Raw genomic sequence first — 17,726 nt, 5'->3', positions numbered from 1 at the left:
GGCAATAAGAGAAGAAAAATAAATGAGAAGAATTAGAATAGAAAATGAAGAAACTCATTATTTGACAAAAATTGGTAAGAAAACTACAAGACAGTATGGCAGAAACTAGGTATAGATGAAGATCTCACAACATATGCCAATATAAGGTGAAAATGGATATATGATTTACACATAGAGGTTGATACCATAAGCAAATTAAAAGAGTATGGAATAGTTTATCTGTCAGATTTATGGATAAGGTAAGAATTTAGAACCAAAGAAGCTATAAAGAGCATTACGAAATATGAAACAGATAATTTTGAATATATAAAATTTAAAAGTTTTTGGACAAATTAAACCAACGCAACCAAAATTATAAGGAAAGCAGAAAATGGGAAAAAATTTGCAACAAGTATTGCTGATAAAGGCCTCATTTCTCAAATATATAGAGAACTGAGTCAAATTTATAAAAAAGTACAAGTCATTCCCCAACAAAGAAATCAAAACTATTTATAGTCATATGAAAAAGTGTTCTAAATGACTATTGATCAGAGAAATGCAAGTTAAAGCAACTCTGAGATATCACCTTACACTTATCAGAGTGGCTAATACCATAAAAAAGGAAAATGTTGAATATTGGAGTGGTTGTGGGCAAACTGGGACACTAATGCACTGTTGGTGGGGTTGTGAACTGATCCAACCACGACTTTGGAGAGCAATTTGGAACTCTGTCCACAGTGCTATAAAACTGTGTATACCCTTTGATCCAGCAATACCACTGCTAGATCTATATCCAAAAGACATACAAAGAAGGGGAAAGGACCCATTTTTCAAAAAATATTTATAGCAGGTCTTTTCATGGAGGCTAAGAATTGGAAATCAAAGGGATGCCCATCAGTTGGGGAATGCCTAAACAAGCTGTGGTATATGATTGTAATGAAATTATTGTGCTATAAGAAATGACAAACAGGATGATTTCAGAAAAACCTGGAAAGACTTACGTGAACTGATGCATAGTTAAGTGAACAGAGCCAGGAGAACATTGTACACAGTAACATCAATAGTGTTTGATGAAGAATTGTAAATGGCTTAGCTGTTCTCAGCAATACAATGATCCAAGACAATTCCAAAGGACTAAAGATGAAGCATACAATTTGCCTCCAGAGAAAGAATTGATATTGTTTGAATACTGACTGAAGTATGCTATTTTTCACTTTCTTTCATTTTTTTTCCTTTTAATTGAGTCTTCTTGTACAAAATGACTGATATGGAAATGTTTTACATAATTGCACCTATATAACCTAGATCTGATTGCTTACCATCTAAAAGAGGGAGGAGAGGAGGGAAGCATAGAATTTGGAATTAAAAACTTCAAATAAAAATGTTAAAAATTAAAAAAAAGAAGCGCATAAGGTAAATAAGTGTAGAGGGCTAGCAAACTACATTGATATTCTTTTAATCCTATAATTCTAAGGAGTAGATGCTTTGATGAAATCATAGATCAATCAATCAACCAACGAATTAAAAGGCATTCTTCAAGTGCCTACTATGTACCATGCACTGTGCTAGGCACTAGGAAGACAAAGGCAAAAATGAAACAGTCCTTTTCCTCAAGAAGCTTGTAATTTGTTGGGAGCATTCCAAGAATTGTAGTTTTCATCTTTTTTTTTTCTGCTCTAAAAAGACAACAAATAAAATTAGCATTTCCATATAAAAAAGAACAGAAAAAAGGATAACATATAAAACTACACATCTATATTCTGTACATCTTTTCCTTGTAAGTATAAAATAAATTCAACAGAGACATTAACCTTTTCTCAGAAAATTTTAATTTAATATTTTATTTTCCCAATTACATATTAAGAGACAATTTTTAACTTTTTTTAAAGTTTTGAGTTCCAAATTTTACCCTCCTACCCCCCCCAGAAGGTAAACAATCCAATATATAGGTTATACATATGCAATCGTGTGAACCATTTCCATATTAGTCATTTTGTACAATAAGACTTGAATTAAAAAAGAAAGAATGGAAGAAAGTGAAAAACAGCATTCTTTAGTCTGTATTCAGGTAGGATCATTCTTTCTCTGGAGGCAGATAGCATACTTCATCATTAGTCTATTGGGATTGCCTTGGATCATAGTATTGCTGAGAATGCTAAGTCATTCACAGCTCTTCATCTACAATATTGCTGTTACTTTATACAACGTTATCCTGATTCTGTTCACTTCACTTTGTGTCAATTCATGTAAATCTTTCCAGGTTTTTCTGAAGTCTTCCTGCTTGTCATTTTTTATAGCACAATAATATGTCATCACAATCTTATACCACAGCTTGTTTAGTCATTCCCCAATTGACAAGCATCCTCTCCATTACCAATTCTTAGCCACTACAAAAAGAGCTGCTATAAATATTTTTGTACAAATATTTTTGTACCCTTTTTTCCCAATGTGTTTTGGATATTGACCTAGCAGAAGTACATTATCTTTTCATCTTTTCAGATACCTTGTGAATTAGGAAGGGCAAGTATTGTGACTACTGTACCAAGGGGGAAACTGAGATTCAGAAAGGTCGCTGTCACTTGCCTAATGTTACATAACAAGTAAACAATACAGTCAGTACATGAATGGCTCTTCCTTCTGAGCCTTGCTTTCATAACATCACAGTCTCTGAATTTAGGACCTTTAAGAGGGTTTGGCTATTTGTGGAGGAAGTGTCATTGCTGAGATGCTACCCCTGGTGTTACTGAAGATAGAATTATGGCATGATGGAAAGAATACTGGCTTCAGAATCCCACCTCTGTCACTTAGTGACTGTGTAACCTTCCTGGGATTTAGTTTCCTTATCTGCAAAGCAAGGGGGTGGACCTCTGAGATCTCTTAAAGTTCTAGATACAGGATTCTATTACCTAACAGTTTTCTATCCCTGCCCTTGGGGGCAGATAGGTGGCACAGTGGATAGAGTACTGAGCCTAAAGTCAAGAAGACCTAAGTTCAAATTCAGCCTCAGACACTTACTAGCTGTGTGACTCTGGGCAAGTAACTTAACCCTGTTTGCCTCAGTTTCCTCATCTGTAAAATTAACTGGATAAGGAAATGGCAAACCACTCCAGTATCTTTGCCAGGAAAACACAAAATGGTTGAACAGCAACAACAAAATGAGCTGGAGAAGGAAATGGCAGACCAAATGGCATCAGGAAGAGTCAGACACAACTGAAAAACAACTGAGCAACAACACCAGCATCCTTATCCCCAAAGATAAGAGGTTTATTTTTTTAAGTAAGGAATGAAGAAAAGGTCTTTCTTATGTATCTTCCCTTTTAAATTCCTACTTTGGGGTCCCATTTTGTTGTAGAGATGACCCTCAGTTCTTGATTACACATCATCTAATGTGATCTTTGTCCAGCTCTACTAAGGGGAAAGGCTTCATGAATGGATGTGACAAGGATCTGATTTCTCTTGCCTGAGGAAAAGTTTAAGCTGGAGGGAAGTCCTTCTCTCCCAGCTTGGCTATAGGATGGTTAATTGTTCAGCTACAATATTCATTTTCAAGTCCACATTCCAAGTTCCAGAGAGCTGTATAGCCTCTTCCTATAATGCATTGTGGATTCTTGAAATTAGACATTCTCTTTTGAACTAGAGAAATGCCTCTTGCAGGTTCTTCACAAGTGACTGTGGCCAGAGCTGTCATTTAGGCTCTTTTTGGCCACATTAAATAACTTGGACTCTATTTGGCTGCTTTTCTGCTTTCTTTCTTCCCTTGGCTGATGAAATTCCTCAGTTGCAAGTTTGGGCTTTACATGCTGCTGACTTTTCTGGGGTGCAAAGCAATTACCAGTGGATGCTTTTATAAATCATCCCCTTCTAATTCCTCTGTCATCGAAAATCTAAATCCACTATAGACAATCTGGGGAGTATTCTGAATTTATTCTCCTAGGAGGTCTTAGCACTGATTACTTGATAAAAGAAGCCATGGGGAATAAAATCACTACTCTTTTTAAATCAGACCAACTAACTCAAAAGCTGTGGCACCCTAATTGAACTGTTATTGATCACTAAATCAAAATGTTAGTAAGGCGTCTATCTGAACTGCTGATGGTAGCAAACAGTTTCCTTTGGCTATAGAGCACAGACCTTTTATTGTTGCCTGAAAATCCTTTGGCACCTAAATTATATTACATAATAAAGTTTGAATGCTCTCCTCACACTGCACCATTTCAATATTTTGAAATCTAAGCATCTCCATTTAGCATTTCAATAGTATTTGACTTTGAAAAGTTCTTCATGAGAATTTCTTTTCTTTTTCTTCAAATCTACCTGAATATAATCCCTCTTTTCTCTTAATGTTCACTGTACCTCTCCGGGCCTCCTTTCATCATCTGGAAGATGAGAGTGTGAAAATAAATCATCTTTAAGGTTACTTCCAGCTCTAAAGTTCTAGGAGGCTAACAAAGGTTAATGTCCTTTCATCCTTGGAGAAGGAAAGGAAACTGAGGCATAGGGAGGCTTACTGACTTGCCTAAAGCCTAGTAATGGAAATAGAATCTGCAAGCCCAGTGTTTTCTGATTGTTCCTTTGTGGTGGTACCTAGCTTTATGTTTGGGCCTGGGCCCGAAGGTACTTTATCTTATATGAAAGGAACTGTTTTTACAATAATGAAAGTGGAAAGAACAACCACCACAAGACAGCCAAAATTGAATGTTGTGAAATAAGAATGATCAAGCTTGGAATAGATATGAGAACATACTTCCTCTAGTTCTTTAGAAGATATGGGGTCTGCAGGTGTAGAAAACTGTATATACTATTATACTTTCTAACATGTTGTTTGGTTTTGCTGATTTCTCCCCTCTTTTTCTTTCATTTTTAATTTTTTTTTTATTCTGTGTAGTAAATGATGGCTCTCTGGAAGTGGAGAGGGGTGAGGATAAAGAGAAAATGTAGATGACATAAAAACAAGATGTAACAAAAATTTAATTTAAAAAAAATAAAAAGAAACATATATGTTCCACAGTAGTATCTTCTGATTTGGGGTAGAATCAGGGCTGGTTTAATCTCAAGTTGATATACCGCTTGAGATGTTTGAGGGCTAGTAAAAGCATGAAGGGCAGTTGTGGAAATTATAACAGATCTGGAGGACTGCATCTTTAAGAATCAATACAAAAGATTTCTTTTCTAAGCATTATTAGTGCTTGTTACATTCCATCCCAATTATTCAGTGTACTTGTGATATCACAAGTCAGTCTGTAGATGAGGGCAACCTCTATTAAGATAGATCCTTAAGTTTTAATAAAGTCTGAATAAGAGAATCATATAACACTGTGGATTTGGCTAACAATTTGAAGAAGGCAGCCTTTTCAGCAGAATTGGGGAGCAGGATCCAGCCCTCATATTCAATAGCAGACCATCTAAGGTTTTCTGGCATAGTAAGTAAGGAAGATGATTAGTTCTCTTAACTGGCTTTGCATCTTATGGAACTGGAAGAGCATGTTATCAATTTACAAAACTACCACCTCTGATGGAGGGGAGTTGAGACAATGATGGCACTTTATCACTACCACCTAGGCTGTGGCTTTTCCACAAAAGTATAAAATATGCATTCCTGATGTTAATATATGACTTTAAACTACAATGTGAGATGATGGACACTATTTTTCTGTTACAGATACGGGGCAAGAACTTTACACTATTTAATAACCTTTACAAAGAATCAGATAGACTCTGGCAGTGATTAAACTGGTTTAATAGTTCATGTGAGTTCCCCAAGATTTTACTTAGAAAACAATTATTAAGTATCTTCAATGTACAAGTCACAGTGCTCAGCACTGTAGACTACACAAAAATATAAGATAGTCTCTATTTGCACCAACAATACAAACTAGTTGGAGAGAGAATATAAATGTGGTATGTTATATAATGAGATAGTTCAGTACAACGTTTGGAAAGATGTCACAAGACAGCAGAGACAATACGTATCTTTGGAGTTGAAGGGGAGGAGAAATCACTGTGGAATGGGGAAATTATAAGAAAGTGGGAAGACTTGAATTGGTTCTTGGGAAAAAAAAGTAGGTATCAAAGAGAGGGAGGGGAGACATTCTAAGCAATGGCAAAAGGAAAAGGAAAAACATGGAAGTAGGAAAAGTCAGGGCATATTTAGGGGTCAATGAGTTAAACATACTGACTACAGTGAAGAAATCTAGAAGAGATATTGGAGATAAGCCTAAGCAGAGAGGTGGAACCAACATTTGAAAGGCAAGATTAAGGATTTGGACTTGATTCTTCAGGTAATGGGAAGCCATTTGTGGGTTTTGAGCATGATCAAAGCTGTGTTTGAGAAAGGCAGTTAATTTTAACCTTAATCCATGATGACTATGTCATGAAGTATGTCCTTTCCCCATTGTTAGATAATAAAATCCTAAAATCTTAGTATTTCAAAGGGAAATTAGAGGTCATCTACTCCAATATTTTGTATGAATTCCTTCTACATCACCCTCAACAAATGCCCATCCTTTTTTTGCTAAATAATCTCCAGTTGGCAGTTAACTTGCTACCTTATGAAACAGCTCATTTAAAAAAATAACCTACTTACTCTTTCTAATACTGAGCCATCATCTAGCTCTCTGTAACTCCCATTCATTGGAGTCAAACAGGCTGAATCTAATTCTTATCTCAGGTGGCAACTCTTCAAATACTTGAAGTCATCAACATTACTCTGCTCCTACCATGTGTTCTCTCTTCCAGGGTAAATATACCCTGTTTCTTAAATTGATTCTCTTATTACTTGGCTTCAGTACATTTTACATCCTGACAATATTCCTCCAAAGGTTTGATAATTTCGCTCAAAAATGTGGTAATTAGGAATAAGCATAGTGCTCCATGTATTCTCTCACTAGGATGAAGTACAGTAGGTCTGTTACCTTCTTTCTTCAGTATACTTCACTGCTTTAATGCTCAGATGATCTGCCACTTTGTTAATGTGGGTACTTATATCACTTTTGCCTATCTCAACCTGGGGATAATTTAGTACTTAGGCTTTGAGAGGCACTGTAGCCAAAAAAATCCATCACCATATAGTCAACCCAATGATGAGTCTCTCTCAACTTAGTGCAACTGGCCCTCAGACAATAGGTATACATTTGTCCATCACTGGACTTACATCCAAAGCTTTTTCAAGTAGGTAGAATATGTCAAAGTTTACTCTTTGTTGGCATAGCCTTCAAGAATACAGGGTCATCTCCATGCCACAGTGAGGCCCTGGAAGAGGATTTTGCTTCTAGATGCTTTGGGAGTGGGTCTGGACCCACTGCTTTCATCAGTGCAGGGGACCAATGGTGTAGAAACCCTTTTCACCAATGTAGACAGGCAACTGTTTTGTAGCTTAGAGTTTTAGAGAAATGCCTGGGGATATGGAGGAGTGAAGTGACTTGTCCAGGGCCGCACAGCCAGTTTGAGAGGGGAGAATTAAATGCCATTCTTCCTGATTTCAAGTCCAGACTTCTAGCCACCATGGCACAATGCCTTTTGTATACTTTTTGTAGTGAAGTTTGCATTGCAAGATTTCTTTGACAGACTGCACTGTTGTACTCCCAGTGATGTTACAGCAAGCTAAGATATCCGTATCTTTTTCACATTTCATGTTGCTGCCATGTTTTCCTTACCGCCAATGACAATCTAATGGATTAAGCTGTATTAATTTGTACTTGAGTATATTGGCCACTTGAGGAATGGACACTGAAATGTACTTCCGGTTTGCTAGAAAATCTTCACATCTAATAGATGTTGAGCATAATCCAAAGCTCTTCTCCCAGTCATTCCCAGGGTCCTGCATGGTAATTGTTGTGCTGTGAAAATCTTCACAAACTAAGATGTGCAAATTGTGTTTAGTATAGATTTATGGACTGAGGTCTGAAGTCATTTGTCGGCTTGCATTGAGAAAAGTTTACTTACAGGACAAATTCTGCTACAAAAAATGCCATTATAACAACATTTCTGTATAACAACAGAAAAACAGATTTCTGCATTTCAATCATTATCTTTCTATGTGTCTGAAGCTGCCCAATTTCAGTGTAATTCAGGCATCTCCCTAGAATTTGACTGTATAGCTAAATCTTAGTATAATAAAGTTTTTTTTATCAGCAATACCCATGTGTTGCAATCTGTTGCAAATAATACCTAAGAAATAGGTAATACTAATACCTAAGAAATAAATTGACTGTGGGTAAACTAATAAATTATAACTATTAACAATAATAACATCATGATCAACAGCACATTGGTAATAATGACTTCATCATCATCACCCTTTTCTTATTATTAATTCTTCTTCTTCTTCTTCTTCTTCTTCTTCTTCTTATTATTATTATTATTATTGGGAATAGACCTGTGATTTCATCAGAAAGAGGAACTTCCAGGAAAGGAAATATCTTCTATCAGTACAGGTCATGACCTTCTCTACAACATAGAGTCTGAGATAGTAAGGTGATTTGCCCAGGGCCCCACAGCCAGTATGTATCAGAGATGGAACTTGGATTTGGGTCTTCCTGGATTCAAGACTGGTTCTTTCTCCACCATGCCATACTGCTTACATTTAAATTGTCCTTTAAAATTTGATTCCTGTCATTTGATATTCATAATAACTGTTTAAGGTGAGTTATTACTTTTCCAGTTTTATAGATGAGGAAACTAATACTCACAGAGGTTATCACCTAGACCAGCATCACAAATTTTGTACGAGTCTGAAGTAGGATTTGAACCTCAATTTTTCTAACTCCAATTTTAGTGCTCTATCCACTATATCCTGCTGCTTTGATGAACCTTGTAGGTGACATGTTCCCTAAGAAACTAATCTCATGGCACCAACTCTAAACCAAGCCCAGCAGAAGCATTAGTGTTCAAACGTCTAAGTGATGTTGAGATGTGGATGTGCCAATGACATGCAGGCTTGATGAGTACTTGTCTAGGGGACTGTAGAAAAGGTCTCTGTTCAGGTATGGATTGGACCAGATGAGCTCTTAGATTTATTCCGGTGTTAAGATTTTGTGATCTCACAGCCTTCTTTCCTTAGCACTAATTCCTTATGTGCCAGAGAACCAATTATTAAGTAGCAACATCACGACCTGAATTCACCACTGCTGAGGCCCTCAATCTGGGCTGGTCCTCAGTCAAGCTAAGTTCATTGAAATATAGTTTTACTTTGCTAAATGAATTGACAACATCAGGATGTACAAGCAGCTAGCTACTGCCTGGTAAATGTAAGTAGAGCAAACCAAAGAGGATCTGTAAGGATCTAAGAAAATAAGATTTTGAGTTCAAGCTGTGAGATAGCTGAGAAAGGGAAGAATATCAGGATGGAAATTTGGCCTGTGGCAATCAGAGATGGAGCTAAGGAAAGAGAGCCAGTTGAAGGAATGCTGAACCTGGGAATCCTTCTTCCTCCTCTTAGCCCTGTCACTTACTAGCTACATGTACTTTGGCAAGTGATTTAATCTCTTGGGATTAATAAAGACATTTGAAGGAGAAAAAGGTTTGAGAGGAAAGAAAATGAGTTTGGTTTTGAATTTATTGAATATAAGATGCCTATAGGAGACCCAGAAACTGTCCCTCAGACAGTTAATGATTCAGGACTGGAGTTTAGGGATGAGATTAAGGCAGGATTGTCTAGATTTGAGAGTCATGAAGATAATAGTTGGACCCATGGGAGCTGATGAGATCAATGAGAAGAGAAGGCTCAGTTCAGGGACCTGATGAGTACCGCTAAGTATGTGAGAGATGATTCATGATGGAGCCAAGGAGACTAAGAAGTAGCCATCAGGTAAGTAAGAGAAGAGTGATGAGAGGCCACTGCCATGAAAACCAAGAGAAGGAGAGAGGCTAAGTAGGAAGTGAGGGTGGGCAGCAAGGTCAAACATCACATTGAAGTCAAAGAGAATTAAGACTGAGAAAAGGCCACCAGATTAGCTTAGATGTTGCTTTCACACTTGGAAAAAGCAGTGTCAATTGAGTGGTGGAATTTAAAGTCAAAACATGAGCAATGGAGATATGAGTGGAAGGTAAAGGAGTGAAGGCAGTAAGTGAAGATGAATCTAGGAATTTGGAAGCAAAAGAAAGTTAAGGGGTGGTAGAGTCGAGTGAAAGATTGTTTTTTTTTTTTAATTCTTGGACAAAGCTGAGCATGATTGTAGGTGATTGGATAGAATTAGTAGTAGATAGGGCAATATTAACGTTGAAAGAAAGGGAAACAAACTCCCAAAAGAATGGAAGGGATGGGATTGAGAGCAGAGGCAGAGAGAGGGATTGAGCTTGGTAAAGAGATAACTATCTCCTCCTTGAAGTTAGGCATAAAGGCAAAGAGAATGGCTAAAGATCTTGATACCAAGATCTTTTGATACTAAGAAAAATTGCTGTCCATAATAAACAGTTTGATATATACACAATTTTATCATCCACAAAGGCCTGTAGCACTGTTTCATTACGATAGGGAGGTGACCTGGTATCCTCAAAGGCTATGCTAAGGGAGCACAAACTCTGGCCCATTCTACTACTCTTGAAAGTGTTCATATACTGTGTAGACTGCATGCTGTGCCTGCATTCCAAAGACTAGCCTGTCTATATATGGAGCAACTTATCGATATTAGGTTGTCCCCTTGACAGTGAGTCACATGGCCTCAGCAATCTATAAAGCAAAGAAAACTACAAAATGGCCCTTAGTCCTTGGTGGCTGTTATCTGCTTCTGGAGTGTAACAGAAAAGGAAGGTTAGAGCACGCTAAAAACCATACAGTTCTTTAGATTGTCTCTAAACAGTAACTTTACTGGTGGTGGTGTAAATGGGAGATCTTCATTCAGCAGTCCACTGGACATGCTATGAGAAAAAAATTAATCCTATCAGTACCTGTGGGCTCACCAAAAACAGAAAGAGAAGACAAAAGCAGGTTGTAACTCTATGAAAGTATGTATCACAGTTTTCCCTAGAACAGGTAAATGAAGAATTTGGACAAGTTGGTTTTATCTTGTACTCAAAGGCTGCAAGAAACAACTTCGTAGGACACAACCATCTCATTTTGTAGTATTCATGATAAGCATTTCCAAAAATACCATCATGATGATGATGATGGTGGGGGCGGGGGTGGTGATAACTAACATTTGTATAGCACCTGCTATGTGCCAGGCACTGTGCTAAGCGCTTTACAATTATTATCTCATTTGATCCTCACAAAAACCCTGGAAAGGTAGACTCTATTATTATCCTGATTTTTTGGATGAGCCAACTGAGGCAAACAAAGGTTAAGTGACTTGCTAAGGGTCAGCAGTTTATTTACTAACATAGGTTATAGAGAGTGAGGGGTGAGAGAAAGTCTATGAAGAACTAGTTAAGACCTAATTCAATTGAATTTGTTGGAAACAAATTAAGTTGCTTTAATTTTTTGGAATCGTTTTTCAAAAATAAGAAACAAGAGAGGACCAAGACTTGTAGACTATACAGAAGGCTCAAACCAAAATCAGTCATTTGAGCAGCATTTAAGTACTTACTTAATATATGTGTATATGCACACTTATACTTTATATTGCATATGTGTACACATATGTAATTATATAGCATATATGTACATACATACATATGCCTTAGGACCCTGAAAATGCCCCATCTTATAGAACTTCATACTTTTTCAACTCTTTGGATTCTATTAACACCATAAAATCTTTTTTCTGAAATTTAGTCTTAACGTGAAAGCTCTATATTTCTTCTGTGATGCTATCATGGTGTAAACCAGTATACCAAATATGTGTTCCTCTGCATGAGATAAAATTCTTGTCAAAACAATGCCAGATCCAGTTAAAAGCAAGCCCTCCCCACCCTCCTTTCTCTCCTTCACAGCTCACATATGGCACTTTCATTGTGAAGGCTATTACACACTGAGAGAAGGGGACAGAGAGGGAGAGAGGGACAGAGGGAGTGAAAGAGGGAGGGAGGGAAGGAGAGAAGGGAGGGAGAAGGAGGAGGAGGAGGAAGAGGAGGAGGAGAGAGAGAGAAACAAGAACCTGTATATGGCAAAGTAAAAGCAGCATGATTTTTAAGGACTGAGATCTGAAATATGACATTGAAGTCACATTGTCTGTAGAGTGAGATTTGGACTTCCTGAGACTCCCCTCTGTGCTCTCAAGTCTTACACCAATTTGATGGTATTGTCGATATTGTCTCATTAGGAAGTGTGGGGACAGTCCAGTAGGGGCATGCTTTGTCATGCCAGCCATAGGCATCTCCTGAATTAAGTGTGCTTGCAAACTGCCTGAGGACTTTCAGTTTGACAGACCAGAATGTTTGATCATGCTCCAAACTGATCAGGGAGAGAATCCAAATTTTGGTTGCTAGTTTCTTTTGACACCTCTGTACAAGCTATGGGGTAGTGAAGTGAGGAAGGTGCCAATACCAATGGCTTGTATTCATTTGTAGCTCAGACCAATTAAAGTACTTACTGTGAACTGGCTTCCTGAGCATTTCTTTCAGAGGGAATTAATAGTTAATTTCCCAATTGTGGAATGAGACAAATAGATTGCTAAGAGATAGTATATTTTCAAAAGAAAAGCTAATCTGACTGTAGTCTCTTATTGCCCCAACCTTGCCCTGAAAATCCAAGTAAGGAAGAAAACTGATAGTGACCCTACATCTGTTTTCTTATATATGACTACTGTGGAAAGCTAACTGGATTTCATGTGTATTCTGCTGAATATACATCAGCTAATTCTGTAAGTAGATGCTGCTTTAATGACAACACTGGGTAAACTTGGAGGCAGTTTCTAGAGGGAGACTGCTCTAGTGTAGCATATTATGACAGATGTATTCAAAAGCTTTATGCAATTTAAAGATAAACTTTATGCAGGATGCCCAAGCCAAATGTCTCTAAGATGTAGCTTGAAGGGTCTATATCATAAAAATAGATGCCAACCAAAAGTTAGAAATTGGTAAGAAAACATTTTTGAAAATTCCTTATATTTGGGTGTGATCTAAGTACATTAAAAAAAACTTTAGCATCATCTTTAAGAAATTGTTAGCAAAATATAAGAATTGGTATTTCAAAGTTGTGGCATCTCAAACATCATTGAACTCAAAGACAGGCCATATTATCTGAAAAAGGAGGAAAAAGGAAACACAGGAAAAAGAAGCAAGAATGACTCCTCTTTACCTCTGACTATGAATCCTTTATTCATTGAAAGAAAATACAATAGGAGAAAGGGGAGTGGTGGTTCATGAGAATAGAGAATGCTTTACCTTTCTTTGCATTCCCAGTGTTAAGCACAGTGCCTGACACGTAGTAGATACTTAATTTTTTTTTAATTGAGCAACTTTGTTGACTGAAAATAAGGGAAAGGAAAATAGAGAGTAGGAAAGCTGAGTGATGTTCCATTTGAAATGGGGTGGGGCATGAGATTGTATGGTCACCAAGATAGGGATCAGAATGTTACTCCAACAAATCATGCCTGAAAGCCTTTGATGTAACGATATGAGTCATATTTGGAGTTATTGTGTGAGTGTAACTTTGGGAAGCAAGTTCAGTATCTATGATGCTCTACTAGGGGAAGAGTTATCCCTTAAAAATGAAAAAGACTTTTGAGGTTATCTGGACCAGACTCCTCATTTTACAGATGAAAATACTGAACCTCAGAGATGTGAAATTAATAAACATTGATTGATTGATTGATTGATTGGTGAAGACCATATGAGTGGCACCAATGGAGCATTCTACCCCTTAAAAATTCTTTCTTTTTTTACTTCAATTGGCTCCTAAAAGCAAACTCTGTATGAATTATTTAGCCCAGTCTATTACTGTATGGATTTCATTTCACCTTGCTCTTTTAAATGAACTGTTTTAAGCCTGGTTTTGCCCACCCAGTATAAACTCTCCAACCCTGACTATAATTAAAGGCCTTTTGAGTGGGCCTGCCAGGCTTGAACATACTCTCAGGGAAGAAAGGAATAACATAGGCACTTTAATGAGATCTTTTTGCTTTGGATCCCAAGCTGCCAGGGCAGTGACCTGACTAGGTGCTCAGAGACTGTCCCTTCTCAATGTAAGTTCAGGTCTGAGCTCAAGATTGACACTTATATCCAATTTGTTGGAAATTGCTCGAGGGTTTATTTTGTTGTAGCATTTCAGATTTTTCTCTGTTTCTAATGAATCTTGCCTTTCTTTTATTTATTTATTTTGCAGCCAAAACAGTTGAATGAGCCAGCTTTCAGAAGTATTTAAATATGTTGAAGAGCAGCCAAAAACATAGTCTGAGAATTTGAAGGCATATTAGCTATCATTCAGTCCCTTCCTTTGACAAATGAAAAAACTGAAGCTCAGAGAGGTTAAATAGATTGCTCAAAGTCACACAGATAATTAGTGCCAGAACAAGGAATAGAACCCAGGTCTCCTTATACCCAGTTCAACCTTCTTTTCACCATAATACAGAGAATCATCGAATTTTCTAGTTGTTTCAGAGATCATCCAGGCCTAACTTTCATGAAAACGCTTTGGCAGCATCCAACCTCTGTTTGAATCACACTGTTACTTTAGTAACATCCATTTTTTACATACAATTTTTTGTAGAATCCAACACTGAGCTAAATCTAAATCCTTTGTAAATTTCAAGTCTTGGAGTTAAACTAAGGAGAAATAAAGCTTCCTTGAATAATTATCACCTTCTCCCAAAACATTTTCATACATATACACAATCCAGTAGTAATAGTAATAACATATCTGTAGCTTTTAGGATTACAAAGCTCTTTCCTTACATGCCCATGAAGATGGTAGTATGTATTTTTTGAGGAGAAAGGGCAATTCCACGCCTGTGATTTCCCAGGGTCCATGGAGATGCCTTCCACCGGTGCATATCAGTGACTCCTCTGTTAGTTATAGAATCCTGGAGCTGGCTGGAGCACTGAAAGACTGAGTGATTTGCCATTGGCAGCATAATGAATATGTGTCAGGACTAGCATATGAACGCCAGGTTTCCTGCAGTCTAATTATGTTGCCATCCCCTCTTTATGGATAAGAAAATGGAGGCTCAGAAAGACTAAACAAACTGTCCATAGTCACACAGCTACTAAGTGCTGGAGAAGGGATTTGAGCCTAGTTCCTGTGACTCGAAATCCAGCCCTCTCTCCACTCCCTGCAGTGTGATTAGAGATGGAATACATAAATAGATTTTGAGGGTCTTTTTTTTCTTCTTGTTGTTTTTATTTCATAAATTCATGGTTGATCATGAGGCACCTAGGGAGTACAATGTGATTAGAATGGAGTCAGGAAGATCTAATTTTGAATCCTTCCTCAGACAATTAATAGCTGGATAAGTTACTTGCCTCTCTCAGCCTCAGTTTCCTCATCTGTAAAAAAGGAAATAATGATAGCGTCTACCTACTACTAACAACCAACTCTACAACGATAGCACTGTTGTGACGATCAAATGAGACACCATATGTAAAGTGCTTTGTCAATCTTAAAGCACTCTAGAAATGCAGGTTGTTGGTGTTAATCTATTCATATCACACTATTAATGGAATGTTAAGGATGTTTAAGAATCAACCCAGACTGTTTTAGTCAAGTTCCCATGGTTGATTTCTTGGGGTTACCATCACGGGCAAAAATCTGGGCAGAATAGAACATGGGTCTACTCCAACATAATATTCTTATGTTCTGATCAAGTCAGCCGACCCCAAAAGTAGGAATGTCTTCAGAGGCCTGCTTTTCTTAGAGCAGATTCAGAGTGTATGAGCCAATCCATCTGAAGAGAATTACTAATCAAGTCAGAGTGAGGGAAAATCGAAAGTTGGGTACAAGCTTTAAAAACCAATTTTGGCCAGAAGATAGCTTATTTATTGGGGAGCTTTTTGCCATGAAATGAGAGGTCCTTGCAATTACTCTGATGTAGAATAATGTTTTTAAAAAGAATGATACTTTTGAAATAATTCATTGGCAGACAAAAGATGCAGGAATCCAGTGGGGACTCTGAGACAAAATCCTATGAGTCCTTCCCCCAAACGTGCCTAGAGTTGACAGGCAACCATTTGGGGGAGAACTGATTTTAGATCAAGAAAACAAATTGTAAATAATTGCCATGAAATGGGGAATGAGATCAGTAGGATAAGAATCAGGCCAAGCAGTCATTTTTTTGTTTTGTTTTGTGTGCGTGGGTGAAGATGGTAATGCAAGCTTCAGTGCCAGACATAGCCCCCAAAAGAGAGAAGAGCTAAAACTTAAGTGCAGATTCTTGCTGACTTGTTGTAGTAATTTGACTTTGTTGTTTTTTTTTTTTTCCCTGTCTCCTCCAGAACAATATCTTCCCTGAACATCTACTAAACTATCTTGTTCAGAAGGCCAGAGGAAGTAGTCCTGAGTTGGCCTATGTTCCCGTATCTCGTCCAAATTATCCTGATAATCCCTCCCTGATGGCCTTCAGCCAAATCCAGCCGGACACGTTCTCCTACAACCTGGACCCAGATTTTGACAAACAGAATCTGGTTGCTGCTCTCAAGGCCTACATGACCCAGAATGTGGTAGAGAACCCTGACAAAGGCTCCAGTGGCAGGACTAGAGATGGCCCTCATTTCAGTAATCGATTTCTCTCACCATACAACGAAGCCTTCTCCAAAGAGGAGGAAATGGACGTGAAGGCAAAGCCACTTTTCCTCCTGCAAACTGGATTGAGAGAGCTAAGACCCAGCGCTGGAATGTCAGTTCAAAAATTAGTGTCTATGCCTGGAGATGCCAAGGACTCTCTGAGGACACTGGATGGTAAAGTATCTTCATTCACTTCCTTCCCTAGAACCAAGGTGTTCACTGCTGAGCCCTGGCCCATAGTCATTGTCACTAGGCCCCAAGCAGTCATTGAGTCCTGAGTACCTTATTAGGTTTTAGGGCAGCACTTTCCTATGGAGTAGGACACTTTCCTAGGTCAGAGGTGCAGTTCAACTGGGTATCGATTTTTTATTGTTGTTGCTATAGTCTTAGAATGTTCTGTTAAAGAAGTTTTCAAATCATTTTTCTGTACTGTCCCTCAGGGGTGGGGAACCTGTGGCCTCGAGGATACATGTGGTCTTCTCGGTCCTTGGATGCAGCCTTTTGACTGAGTTCAAGTTTTACAGAACAAATCCTTTTTATTAAGGGGATTTGTTCTGTGGAGTTTGGATTCAGTCAAAGGGCTGTACTTGAGGACCTAGAGGGCCACATGTGTCCTAAAAGCTGCAAGTTCCCCATCCCTGCTAGAGGATCAATATGTGACCCATCTTCCATTACTTGCGTTAGGACATAGTAAATTATATCACGGGAGCTTCAATCTTCCCAAAGCATATGACCAGATAACAACTGCAACATGACAGTCTAGTGGAAAGAACCCTAGACCTGTAGTCAGGAGAATGTTCAATTCAAATCCCACCTTTCACATTTATTAGTTGTGTGAGCATGGGTAGGGCACTCAGTTTCCTCATCTTTAAAATGGGAATAATAATAACTTCAGTTCTTAAATTGCTGGTTTATTATAAAACTAAATGAGATGTGTGCAAAGCATTTGAAAACAATAAAAATGTGGGTGGTTGTTATTGTTGTTATTCTCATAACACTAAAGTGATTGTAAATTCCTTGAAGATGTGATCTTATTCATATTTTTATGTCTTGAAGGAAACTTGATGATTTCTTTGGATAGGATATTCCTTGAGGTTATAACAGGATATCCTTATAAACATACCTATTAGGAATTTGAAGTGTAGGAAAGAGA

The 17,726-nt window shown here is 37.8% G+C and overlaps 1 protein-coding gene across 1 annotated transcript in view; it reads left to right on the top strand.

Moving 5' to 3' along the window:
• Positions 1–17,726, top strand: part of PTPRN2 (protein tyrosine phosphatase, receptor type N2) — a 1,506,109-nt gene that overhangs the window by 599,586 nt on the left and 888,797 nt on the right. Inside the window, exon 6 of the mRNA XM_027841109.1 lies at positions 16,285–16,747. Within this exon, the coding sequence (XP_027696910.1) occupies positions 16,285–16,747 (463 nt within the window). The remainder of the gene's footprint in view (positions 1–16,284; positions 16,748–17,726) is intronic.

The sequence above is a fragment of the Vombatus ursinus genome, unplaced genomic scaffold, assembly GCF_900497805.2.
Source record: "Vombatus ursinus unplaced genomic scaffold, bare-nosed wombat genome assembly UNPS02014852.1, whole genome shotgun sequence".
In the NCBI taxonomy this organism is placed as follows: domain Eukaryota; kingdom Metazoa; phylum Chordata; class Mammalia; order Diprotodontia; family Vombatidae; genus Vombatus; species Vombatus ursinus.
The sequence above is the reverse complement of the archived record's forward strand: the minus strand, read 5'-3'. Positions and strand labels throughout refer to the sequence as shown.